The sequence below is a fragment of the Schistocerca americana genome, chromosome 4 (assembly GCF_021461395.2).
Source record: "Schistocerca americana isolate TAMUIC-IGC-003095 chromosome 4, iqSchAmer2.1, whole genome shotgun sequence".
NCBI classification, from domain to species: Eukaryota; Metazoa; Arthropoda; class Insecta; order Orthoptera; family Acrididae; genus Schistocerca; species Schistocerca americana.
The window spans coordinates 206,096,283-206,109,260 of record NC_060122.1 but is presented as its reverse complement, the minus strand read 5'-3'; the positions used below and the strand labels follow the sequence as shown (position 1 = coordinate 206,109,260).

Genomic DNA, 12,978 nt, shown 5'->3' with positions numbered 1-12,978 from the left:
TCCTTCCTTCCTTTCTCCACTTGCATCTACTCTTTCAAGAGTTCTCAACTCATTTCACAATCCTGCCTCAGTGCCAGTCAGTCTCATCCCCCATCCCTTGTCACTTGTCACTTGTCTTCATCATGGCTGTCTGCTCAGTTTCTCTTTTGCTTGAAGCATATTGATTTGTGCTCATTACAAGTACTTGTAGCAAGTAAGGCAAAAAACACATAACCATTTGTAAATCTAAGTAGTAAAACAGATTTTATGATGGTTAGATGCTCTGCAGTTTCACCTAAAAAATCAAGTTAGTCAAAAGTAAATTGGGAAAATTTATTTAAAAATTGAGCTTAAGCTATAGCACAAACAGAAGGATGAAATTAAGAGAGGTCATTAACACCTACATTTAGAGTTAACTATCTGTTGTAAATCAATTTTATTCTTGAATACATTACAATTTTTGTACAAGCATGATAAACACTATTTGTAATAGAAATTACAGAACTGAAATGGAATCCCTACAGCAGATTGCACATAAATAAACAAAAAAGTCAAAACATCCAGTCCGTCCTAAACGAAAACAGCATGATAAATCTCATAGTACGCACCAAAAAAGTTACAAACACAGTGAGTCTTAAGCATAATGAACAAAATGTTTTAGACACAAATTTAAACAAGTTGTCCTGTAAGGAACAAAAATTAATATACTACTAAAAAGAACTGAAATTTCTGTGATCATTACTTGAACTGAAACATGGACAAACAGTTAAAAAAATGCTAAGCAAATGACACTTCCTATTAACAAACAAAGAATTGCAGTGTAGCAAACACCATTGCCCCCCAAACAAATAATCCACAAACCCGACTCCCCCAGTCAGATCTATTTCTAACTCCAAAGACATGCCAGCATATACAGTTTTGTATTGATGAATGGTAACTGATAAAATTTTGTGAATTTGTAACATCATATTCAGTTAAAATACTGACAAGTTAAAAACCCTTATAACAATTTAAGTTTCCAAGATAAGATAGCTTTGCTTCATTTGGTGTTGTTAATCTATTCATACATGAACCTGTCACTGAGACTAGAAGCTGTCAGGAATAACCTAATTAAATACACAAAACTGCCTTTTCCCAAGATTTCGGAGTTAATAGGGCTACTGGAACTTGTATTGTCTTATAATTGTTTCTCATTTAATGATAAAATTTACAAAGAGAAAAAAGTGGTAGCGTGATCATATTCATTAATGACACTGAAAATAATTTAAATAATTTTTCCTGTAAAAGAAGGAAGCTTTTGAAAAAAAAAAGTATATTGATGATATTTTAAATTTATTTAATGACACAAAGAGGAACCTAGTGAACTTTTTTTAGTATTTAATTCGCTTCACACAAATACACACTGATGAGTTGAAACATTATGACCATTGGCTGCTGTGAGATTGAATGATGACAGTTTGGAGACTTGATGCAGCAGAAAAGTATATAAACACAGGAGAGACAAATGGAGGAATCATTCTAGTAATAATACAAAGTGCAAACAGGAAAATCAAGTGACATAAGTGACTTTGACAAAGGGTAGGTTGTTATGGCCTGGCACGAGGGAATGACCATCTCACATTATATGGACGGACTGTGCTCTTCTCAGATATTACCCCTAGTTGACCAATGCGATACCGCACTCGGTTACTCAAAATGTGGCGACTGCTGTAAAGAGGCCAACATATGGCGAGGCGCGAGAGGAAAAAATGCCGGTAACGAGTGTGGACTAGTTGACAAGAGAAAAGATGTAGAAGGCAAGCGGACGTGCCTGCTAAAGGAAGCGGCGTTTTGATAGGAGCCAGCCAGAGCCGCAATGCAATGCGGCCTTCAGTCAACACACAACAGAGGAGCGGGGACCCCAGCGGCGTTGAACGCCCGGAACAGTTGGGTGTCGTGTTGTGCGTGTTGCCGGAATGCGAAGCAATCATGTTTAATGCAGCTTCATGCATGAAGTCTCCTCCAATGATGATGGCATCATCCAATGAGATAACTCTGTATGTCACACAGCCAGAATTGGGCTACAGTGGTCTGGGGGCATGATGTTGATGTCTTGGCCACTAGACTGCCAGATCTGAACTCCATGAAACACATCTCAAATGCTAGGCACCAGCTCCCCACAAACCACTGGCTCATAATTGCGGGAATTGCATGACCTGTATGTAGACAACTGGCGTCACATAGCTCCAGAAGCCTACTAAGGGCTCATCAAATCCAAGACACGCAGAATAGTTGCTGTATTGTGATTCAGAGGTGGACCAACACACATTTAAGCATGTGGTCATAATCTTTTGACTCATTAGTATAGAGTTCACTATAGAACGTGGAACCGATCATTCCATAAATTTCCTAGATCATGCAGCTGGTAATGAACAGTTGCAACAATACTTTTATATGTACAGGGAAGTAACCTACACTGACATGACAATACGGATATCACACACACGCACACACACACACACACACACACACACACACACACACACACACAAATATGCTGAATTCAGTTCAGTGCTACATAGAGACATATTCTACCATTAAAACAAAAGGTCCTCAACAAAAACAAGTGGCAAGTTGCCAAATAGAAAGCCAACCAATACACCTAATAGAAATACTACACCAAAGACAACACACACTGTTAAATGTACCATATCTAAGTACAATGTTATAAAAATGCCATATTATTAAAGATTATTGTGGAATGTACAAAATACAGTGCAGCATTTGCCCTGCTTTCTGAATGGGAAAATGTTAACTTGTCAAATTCACTACAAAAGGCATTCTAAGTCTTTTGGGTGTAACTTATATGAAAAAAATCCACATATTCCAGAACAGACACGTACTAAAAATATCCACGAGTCTCACTGTAGTTGAGTCAGAAACAAGTGCTACCTAATTACACTTCCTGATTTAAGAGCTTTCACAGGCTACTAAAAGATAAATCATTCCAATTAAAAAAAAAAAAAAAAAAAAAAAACACTGGCTTCAATGTGTCAATTAATATGAGAGTTTAAAGGACTGAACAAACAACATGCCTTTATGTGTACTATTGTTTATCAAAAGCCTTTGGCTGATTCTTGAGCCATTCACAAAATAAAAGAAGTGTTTTGCCTTATGCAACTAACCTTGTACATTATAGTGCAAAAGAAAATATGAATTATACTTCTATTAATTCTGAATAAGAAGAAAAGTCTCTTGGTTGTCAGTGGTTGTTATTTACAAGAGATTCCAAGAAATGAACATGAATCGCTGAGATCAACATTGTCACCTAACAGCTGGTATACGAGAGAATATAAATTGACAGGAACAGATATATGAGTCACTTAAAAAGTATCTTTGCTTCATAGAAACTGAAATTTTTATTGAATGTGTCTTAAGAAAATCATGTGAATAAGAAAAAGTCAGTACCGTAGGTGGTATAGAAAAATTTTCGTGGCTTTGTTTATTAATAGATATGAGTGGTGTCTGTTCTGTCAGTCATGTCTGACAGAGCAGACACTACTTGCAATAAAGCAAGGAACAGAAAGGAAACAGGATGGGAAAGAGAGAGGGAGGGAATAATGACTTCCAACTGCACAGGGCAGCGCAGCAATGCAACATTGAGAGTTGAAAATTTTTGCTGGACCAGGACTCGAATGCGGATGCTCTGCTTCTCTAGAATGGTTGCCTTAACCACCTAGGCCAGCCAGATATGCCTTCCATCAGACCCTAATTCCCAACTTCGCACTTGCTACAATGCAATGACCCCCATCCATTAATCCCCTGCTCACAGATTTCTGAGTCCTGTAGGAGTTCAGATATTGGTTGAGCATACACACATATGGGCACAATGGCTTTTTGGTGAAAAAGTTTCAATGTGGATGTACAGCCAGTGTTCGAACTCGTATGGGAATCAGAACTCTGCGAGTGGAGGGTTAATCGTCGGGTATCGTTGCAGTGTGCAGGCGGGAAGCTGGGAATTTGGGTCCTATGGATAGCATGTCTGGATGGTTGAGGCAATTACAGCAACTGTTCTAGAGATGTTGAGCATCTGGGTATGAGTCCCAACCCATCACAAATTTTCAGATCTCGTTGAATTGCTGCAATGCCCTGTGCAGCTGGGCGTCGTTATTCCCTTTCTATCTCTTACCCATCCCATTTCCTTCCGATACCTTTCACCCCAATTATTCTTGTTTATTAATGTTCTATGTGGATATACTGCATTGTTACTCAAACAATTTGATGTTGTTACCCACATTATTTATATACTTAGTGACAGTGTGCTGATTTATATCTTTGTGGCGTTTTTTGACAACACATTTTTCTAAAATTTTAAGTAATTAACATGTTACCTTCATCTGTGCTAACTTGGCGCAGATGTACCATGTCTGCTTTGTTTCCAACAAGAGCCATAGGTGCATCACCAGGCAGTTGCTGTCTAACCTTCCGCACAAAGTTGAATGAATGTCTGTCAGTGATAGAGTAAACCAATAGGTACCCATCTGCCCACTGTAACGATTCACTGCTGGGAAGGTCATCTTCATTCTGTTAAAAGAAAGGTATTATTGTCACCTGTTCAGTTGCACATCATTCAAAATGTATATAATCCAAGTTACAATATTGCAATACTGATGTTGATAATGAAAAATTCTAACTATTCATAATTTGTTTAAAGATTGCAAAATTTTAAGTGCAAAACAACAGATTTCTCAAGACAACAATATAGTAACACTTCTTGTTAGTTAACAGAAAGACAAAAGCAGTGTGTGTCTTAGTCTCCATGTATGTTAGAATAAGATTCGTGTAAAAAGGTGCATCATATGTGAGGGAATACAGATTATGAAGGCGTCAAAGGCTTCATCACAGTGAATACAATCTTCTCATTTTGTAAGAATGGACAACAGGAAGAAAAAGTTTTGAGGGAACACACAATGATAGGAACTTATTTTACACTCGGAGACAATGTAGAGGAAAGCAGGCATGTACCTAACACTAACTTAGAAAAAGTGATGCAGTTTGAAAGCTTTATGATATGAAAGAACTATAACAACAAAATGAAGGTAATTTTACCTAAACAAAAATTTTCAGTGATATAATAAGTAATGGAAATAATAATGAATACACCTTTCTAAGAAAAAAACGAAAAACCTTGTGCCATTTAACACTTTGAGTGCCATACCCATAATATTTCATTGTCCTCAATGTTGGAAAGAATGTCATGCCAAGAATATTAGTGTGGAACAGCCAAGCCCTTAATATTATGGGCGTAGCAGTTCTCACTAAGTCGTCGTTTCTGCAGTATTAAGGGCATGGCATTTGTCGAAGACTGATTGACAGATTTTTTTATTGGTTCAGTTTTAACATACAGCAAAAATTGTACAATTGATTTTGGACAGGGCAAAGAAAAGTTGCTATAATACATAGTCTTAGCAAACAATAGGCAAATAACATTAGATACCTCTTCTCATAATTTAATTTTTAAGTAACTTTTATTTCTTACATATTCAGAATTTCTTTTACAGAGTAGAAACAGTGCTGTGTTAGAAATGCCTGTAGTTTAATTTTAAATGTCGAGTTTGTAGTATTTATTTTCCTCCAGTGTCTTATTGTGTAGTGTTACACCAATGTTAATTATGCTCCTCTGATAGGCTGTTGTTCTGTGACATTTTTTATCCACATTTGATTTCCCGCTGGTACAATTATAGTTTACAGTTTTGTTCTGTAGCAGTTTGTGTGTTTACAAAAGGTAGTCCCTAGTGAACAGTATTGCGTCATAAATGAATGAACTTGGAACATTCAGGACACCAAGCTCAGTAAAATGAGATTTACAGGACTCCATTTTTCTAAGGCCACAAATTATTCTCAGAGCTCTTCTTTTGGATTCTAAAAACCTGTACACTGTGAGTTGAGTGTCCCTGGAAAATGATCCCATATCGAAGCAGTGAGTGGAACTGCACGAAGTATGCCTTCAGTACTGTTGTTTTGCTTGTTGTTGACTGAAAATTCTAAGACCATAGCACATGCATGGGAGTTTTCTAGCCAAGTTATTCATATATGTGTCCCAACTGAAGTCTTCCTGAACCAACAGACCCAAAAATTTTGTGCCACTTACATTTTCTAAGGGATCACTTTTTTAATCGTGCTTGAATGGACATTTGATTAGGTGGAGGAAATAACTGGGAGCTCACACACAGTTTTTCAATATTTACAATGAATTTGTTTTTGAACCACACATGAAGTCTTTTCATAGTACTTTCTGCTGTTGACTGCAAAGTTTCTGGGCTGGATCCAGTAAGCAATATGCTTGTGTCATCGGCAAATAGAATAGTTTTTTGGGAACTCATATATTCAACAATGTCGTTTACATAAAGCAAGAAGAGTAGTGGACCCAAGATTGAACCCTTTGGTACGCTATATTTTATTGGTAATATGCTCAAAAGGAATGAGTTGTTTCTTGTTTTATTTTTAGTGTTGAATTTATACTGGAGTGATACTCTCTGCCTGTGGTTTTTTAGATACAAACACAACCAATTATGTGCTACACCCCTTACTTCTTGTCCTTCTTATTTTTTGAGCAGAGCATTATGGGCCAGGATGTCAAAGGCTTTTGACAGGTCTAGAAAAATACCTGCAGCTAATTTATATTGGTCAAAGGATTTCAAAGCACTGTCTAAGAATTCAAAAATTGCTGTCTCTGTGGTGTCAGAGTTTCTAAAACATGGTTGTTGTATGGTAAGAGGAGAATACTTAATTATGAAACTTAAAATCTTGTCATAAAAGAGTTTTTCTAGAGCTTTTGAGAAGGAACTTAACTGTGACACACATCGGTAGTTTGATATTTTATGAGAAGAACCTTTTTTTTGAGCAGTGGCGAAACTTTTGCTATTTTGAGAATATCTGGATAGATGCCAGTTCTGGAGAGAGGTTGAAAATTTTTCCAATGGTTTTGCTATGTGGTAAGTACATACTTTTAATATGAAATCAGGTACTTCATCAAAGCTACCTGACATTTTATTGCTTAATGAGTTAATTATAATTTAATCGGGATTTGTTTCATAAATATATGTAGAGGCATCCAAGATCACCAGTTTGCCAGGGAACTTGCACTGGTCCTCTACAGTGTACTTGAATGAGGTCTTCAGTTACTGATATGAAGTATTCATTGAATTTTGTCATGACTGATTTTTCAGCCCTCTAGTGTTTATTAACATTCTCTTTTTTTGGTGCTGAGCTCCAAGTTTCTTTCTCTATAACTCTCCACACGGATCTCATTTTGTTAGATGAGTTTCTTACCAGATTGTCATTCCACATAGTTTTGCCACCTGGCTAGTGTATTTTGTAGATTTTTTTTGTAGGTCTTACAACAGTTTGCAAACCCTTGGGTAACCATATATTTCTTACAGCAATACTGCAGAAATCTGTTTATCTCACTAGAAAGTTTTATACCTTTAGTTACCCATTGATTGTTGTTGTTAGGCTTCATGGTTTTTACTTCTTTTGGAAATGCTTCATTAGAATGGTAAAGAAAGATGTTCGGAAAACACATGTACATGCTGTCAGCATTGTTCCAAATGCAGCTGATTTCCAAATTTTACTTACCTAGTACAAAATTAATTTATCTTCATAAAAAGTTCTTTCTTCAATTACTTTTTTGCACTTGCTACTCCCTGTTGGCATTTCTATACACAGAAGATGTGGCTCATGATTACTGTAACTCTTGCTCAGTAGTCTACTTGTAAATTTGTAACTTGTGTCTGAAATGAATATTTGGTCAATGATGGAGTTTGTAAATTCTGTTAATCTTGTTGGGCAGTGTATTGTGGGGATCATATTGAATGTGTTGGTTGTATTAATCAAATTGTCTCTGGTACTGCTGTCTTTTGAAAAATAAATATTGAAATTACCACAAAACACTGTCTTCATAGTTAATGCTTTGATCCTGTTCAGTAGAACTTAAAAGTTTGCTCATGAAGACTGGCACATTTCCACTTGATGCTCTGTGTATGTTAATAATTATGAAATTAAGCTCTGGCAGCTTAGTAATAGATAGTGTGAAGTCTTTTTCAATTGGGTCAATACAACTTTTATTGACATCACAGAAATTTATTTGCTCTTTCACAAAGAGAGCAACAACAGCATGTTTGGAGAACTCATGGCTAAAATGACTTGCTAATGCATATCCTAAGATTGAGGTTAATTTTACTTTGTCATTTTGTAGCCAGTGTTCAGTAATGCTAATTATGTTTACATTTATTTTATACTGGAATAGTGCTTCCAACATGGTAATTTTTTTGTGAGTGACCAAATGTTATAGTGTAATACAGCAAAATCTGGCCATTTAGAAACCTTCTTTGATACAGTTTCTAGTTCTTTATCTAATGGCAATTGTAATACAACACTTATTCTAAAAAAAAATTTCAGTGTGTTTCCTGTGTGTGGCTTCTGCTTGCTGATGACAATCAGTAGGTGAGTTAACTTCTGGAGCTTATACAGCAAAATCTGGCCATTTAGAAACCTTAGTTGAAAAAGATTCTAGTTCCTTATCTAACGGCATTTTTACTAAAACAGGTATTCTAAAGAAATTTTGGGTGTTTCTTATGTGTTGCTTCTGCTTGCTGGAGCTTGTACAAGTTTTGTTTCATTCATTTCTGTCCTCTTCAGTTTAAAGCATTTCATAATTTGCGTTTGACTGATGACTTGGTTATTTGCTTCTGGCCTATTTGGTTTAAACCACTTGGTAATTTGCATTTGGCTGATGACATTATTGTTTGTAACTCTTCTAAAACACTTTGTAATCTCCATTTGTTTGCCACCTATAATTTTTTCTTCACTCTTCCACAAAATGTGAGTACATATTTTTTCAGCTAGTAATTCCTTCCCTGGCTCATTTAAATGAAGTCCATGGACTGTATGGAATCCTCGCTATAAGCTGCTTATGTCTACAGTATAGACATCCTTAAAGTGAGTACATACTTCAGTGATACACTTGTTTGCAGCACTAATTTCGCAGTACACATATGACCAGGATGGTAAATCATGATGATGTGGAATTAAATTGTTTAAACTTTACCTCATTTCTGTAGTAGCCTTTACATCTCATTTCTATAGACATCGTTTGATACTTCTTTTAACACAACAAAATTGTCTCTATTCAAACTAACTTCATCAATTAATTTTTGTAGGTTCATTATTTCACTCAGTGGAGCATCTGGCCTTTTAAAACCAGATGCTTTGAAATAACGTGTTCCCATCTACATTGCAAAACTGCAGACAACATTATGTTGTGGGCATGGCACTCAGAAGTGGTTATAATTAAAGTTAAATAAAATGATACATAATTTAATGTCTATTATCAGTTGTTAGAATTCTTATAGATGGCAAACTGAAGTGGAAGACACTCAGATGGTTGCACTCAGCTTGTTTGGGACTTACATTCAAAGAAAAATATGAAACACTTATACTTGATAGGTGGTAACAAGCTAATACAAAGAAAATATTTATATATATTTCCTTTGTGAACAATGGATTCTTCACTTGTGACTATGGACTTTCTCAGTATATACTACTGATGAAAAGCTCTCAGATTTCCAACCAAGTGACAGTATTAATATACAGCAATGTATTGGTGAGAAGGTGATGAGAATGATAATCATTAAAAAACATCACACTGTCACTCATCTATTAAACTAAGAGCTTTTAATCGTTGGTTTCTTCATATGGCAAAAAAGAAGAGGAACTGGATAACTGAAGGATTAGCCTGGAAACTTCCCCAGAACAGTGGATCAAAATAAATACAGCCTGACAGATGATATCTGTGTCTCTCTTCTTGTTAATGAATGACTTTCCTGTGTAAGCATCAAATAATGCTGTATCCTTGAACCATTTCATCTCTCTGCTGAATGGAGGGATTGCTGATTTCAAAAACTACTCCTTCACTTATTTTTGTTGAATTGTGTCAGTTCCTTACTATCTGACGTAGTAACTTCATTTTGAATGTTCATTTCTTTGTAGGTGTTTTGTGCATGTTATTATCTTTCATTGGTTTTGCATATCGACAAAAATTTTATTACATTGTGCATTTTCATCATTTCTCATCCAGCTAACAAATTTTTATGATATGGAAGCTAGAATTAATAAATTCTTCACCTACTAACAGAGATAGAGACCGTATTGAGTGAAACCAATAAACAGAACACCATGCAACATCTTTTTCAGGTACCTATGCATGTTTACACCTTCAGTGCATTTAGTCTTTAATGATCTCTGTGGCTAACAATAAAAATTAATTTTGAGTGATATTTGATACTCAGTTTTAGCTTTTATTTGCTTCATCAATATTTCACTTGTGTTTGAAACCATCTTCTGTTACATCTCAAGACTGGTATAAAGTAATAGCAGCTTCTCACGTTAAGTATTACTAAATGCATTTTAAATCACAGGCATGCTTGGAAACTTGGCCAAAACTGTACATTTACTTCAGGAGGTGACTAATAACTGATAAATGAGGAAATCAGAAATAAATTGGCCTCCACAGCCTTCTTTTAGAAGCTTTTGCAGCTATATCAGTGGAGACACACTTCACTTAATATAGATAGCCACAGAAAGACGTTCCTTATGTCGTCTTATGTGTGGAATTATTCAGCATTGTGTGTTGACAAGAGCATCACAATACTTTTTGAACCTTGAAAGAACAAGACGGGTAATCCTGAGTAACAAATTTTTATTTTTCAATTTCATAGCATGAACTCAAGAGCTTATTTCAACACATCCTGCTGCTCCTCCTAATAACAGTTTTTTCATATTTCTCAAATACCTGGATAGTGCCTTAAACAAGGCCTTCCATGTCCTAGATCACGCTGAATAAGTACTCCAACTTGAATGGTCCCACTGTTGATATATTGAGCTCTAATCGTCCATCCGGAATATTTTTATCCAAAATTCATTTTAATCACATGTGTATGATTATCTTTTGTCATCATAGAATTTAATAAATGTTATAGGTATATCTTCTCTGATTTTGATTTGTACTACTTTGCTTCGTACTTACCAAATAACCATCCCATTGATTTCTTCTTTTTCCAAAAATCCAATTCCCCCCCCCCCCCTCCCTCTCTGTTCCCCACACTCTGCTTTACCCTTGAAATAAACAATATGCAGTTTACAACTCTGAGACCTGGTGTTAGTATTTTCACATGGCTTTGTAAACAGTTTCTTTGGATATTTTTATGTATAGCTATACAATCTCTTTCATTACATATAATTTCAAGATTCAGTATCAAATATTTGCCAGTAATTATGTATTATTTTAAGATTTAAGATAATATATTTGTTTGGCAATAAAACTGTTGAACCTCCATATCATCAGTGTCAGCATCATGATCATCATCTTATTATACAGTTTTTTGCCACTGGGAGGATCTGCTTGCAACATGAGCCTCTCAGTGTTCTCAACTCTTTCGACCACCTCTTTGTTGCTACTTTGCCCCAGATGCATTCTTGTCCCTTGGCCTCCTATCCTTCATCTTCATCTTCATCTTGTGCATCTTCATAGTGTCCTTGCCTCCAACATTCTCTTCAAAACCGATCCCATTTTGATTTCCTCAGTCTTCTCTCTTCTAGTGGCTCCTCATGTTATCCCCCCTAACCCTGTCATTTATCATGCTTTCCATTTTTGCTAAACTTATCTGACTTATCGAAACCTTCATCTCATTTGCTCACATCTTGCTTTTTTCTGTTCCATTCATGACCCAGGTTTCTGGATCATTGTTGTGATACGTTATTTCAAGAAAGAAATTTCAATTATGTTGCTTACCTTTGAACACATGTCTAGGATTTCAAACAGCACTGGTTCTCCATCAACATTGCCTCATGTTTGTATCTATTTTCTGAAAAAAAGAAAAAACTAATTGTTTGGTTCATTGGAACTCTGGATCTTTTATTTAGCTTCTTTGATTCCAAGGACATTGACTTTTAACTCAATGAATTTGTGTATTGTCAGATTATGTACTGAACAGCTAACATAAATCATACTATCAGTTTGCATCGCTGACAAAAGAACAGTAATGGCATATATGTGAAGAGCACACAGCTATAAAGTGCATTTTTCAGTTGCAGTCAAAGGAATTGTGTTATTTAGATGTTGTATTGTGTGTACTAAACCGGGGACCTAGAAACGACGGAGAGGCTTCGCCCTGCCATAGCCCTCAGTGGCTCACAACCCCACAACAGGCCACAACAGTCCATCCACCTCACCCACTGCCCCACACTGAACCCAGGGTTATTGTGCATTTCGGCCAACAGTGCCCCCCCCCCCCCCCCCCCCCCTCCACACCTCCCTGTAATGTCTCGTACCAGACTCCAAGTGTTTGCATGTTAGAGTAATGACGGTGTACGCGAGCATGGAGACAGTGTTTGTGCAGCAATTTCTGACATAGTGTAACTGAGGTGGAATAAGGGGAACCAGCCCGCATTTGCCGAGGCAGATGGAAAACCGCCTTAAAAACCATCCACAGGCAGGCTGGCACACCGACCTCAACACTAATCCACTCAGGGAACAGCATGTTAGACCAAGCAGCTAGCCGGGCAGGCTATTTAGATGTTACATTTTTACTTAATTCTACATCTTTTGTAAGTGTTAGGTACTGAGTCACTTGGTAATGAGCATAGCTTGAAACAGGTAGTGAAATGAAGAAATATTCATACCAGCTGTGATGATGATAACATTATAATACTACCAATGCACACAGCTGTAATTATAATGTGGAGAAACTGGACAAATGCTGTTACTGTAGTATGATCCCTGACCAGTGACGATCTGTGCAGGTTGAGGCAGTGTTGCCAGTTACAAGTGATAGTTATGATACATGCATAGAAGGGCTTTGTCTTGAAGAATGCATGTATCCAAAAATTTATGTCTCCCTCTTACTTATATAGACTTAATGCTTACTGCCCTCATCAACCATGACAACTCACAAGAAATGG

At 36.4% G+C, this 12,978-nt stretch overlaps 1 protein-coding gene across 1 annotated transcript in view; it reads right to left on the bottom strand.

Annotated features, from left to right (window-relative positions):
- LOC124612481 (ras-related and estrogen-regulated growth inhibitor-like) overlaps positions 1-12,978 on the bottom strand; it is a 217,487-nt gene that overhangs the window by 7,886 nt on the left and 196,623 nt on the right. The window contains 3 exon segments of the mRNA XM_047140714.1: positions 4,350-4,542; positions 11,810-11,859; positions 11,862-11,882. Coding sequence (XP_046996670.1) covers positions 4,350-4,542; positions 11,810-11,859; positions 11,862-11,882 — 264 coding nt within the window.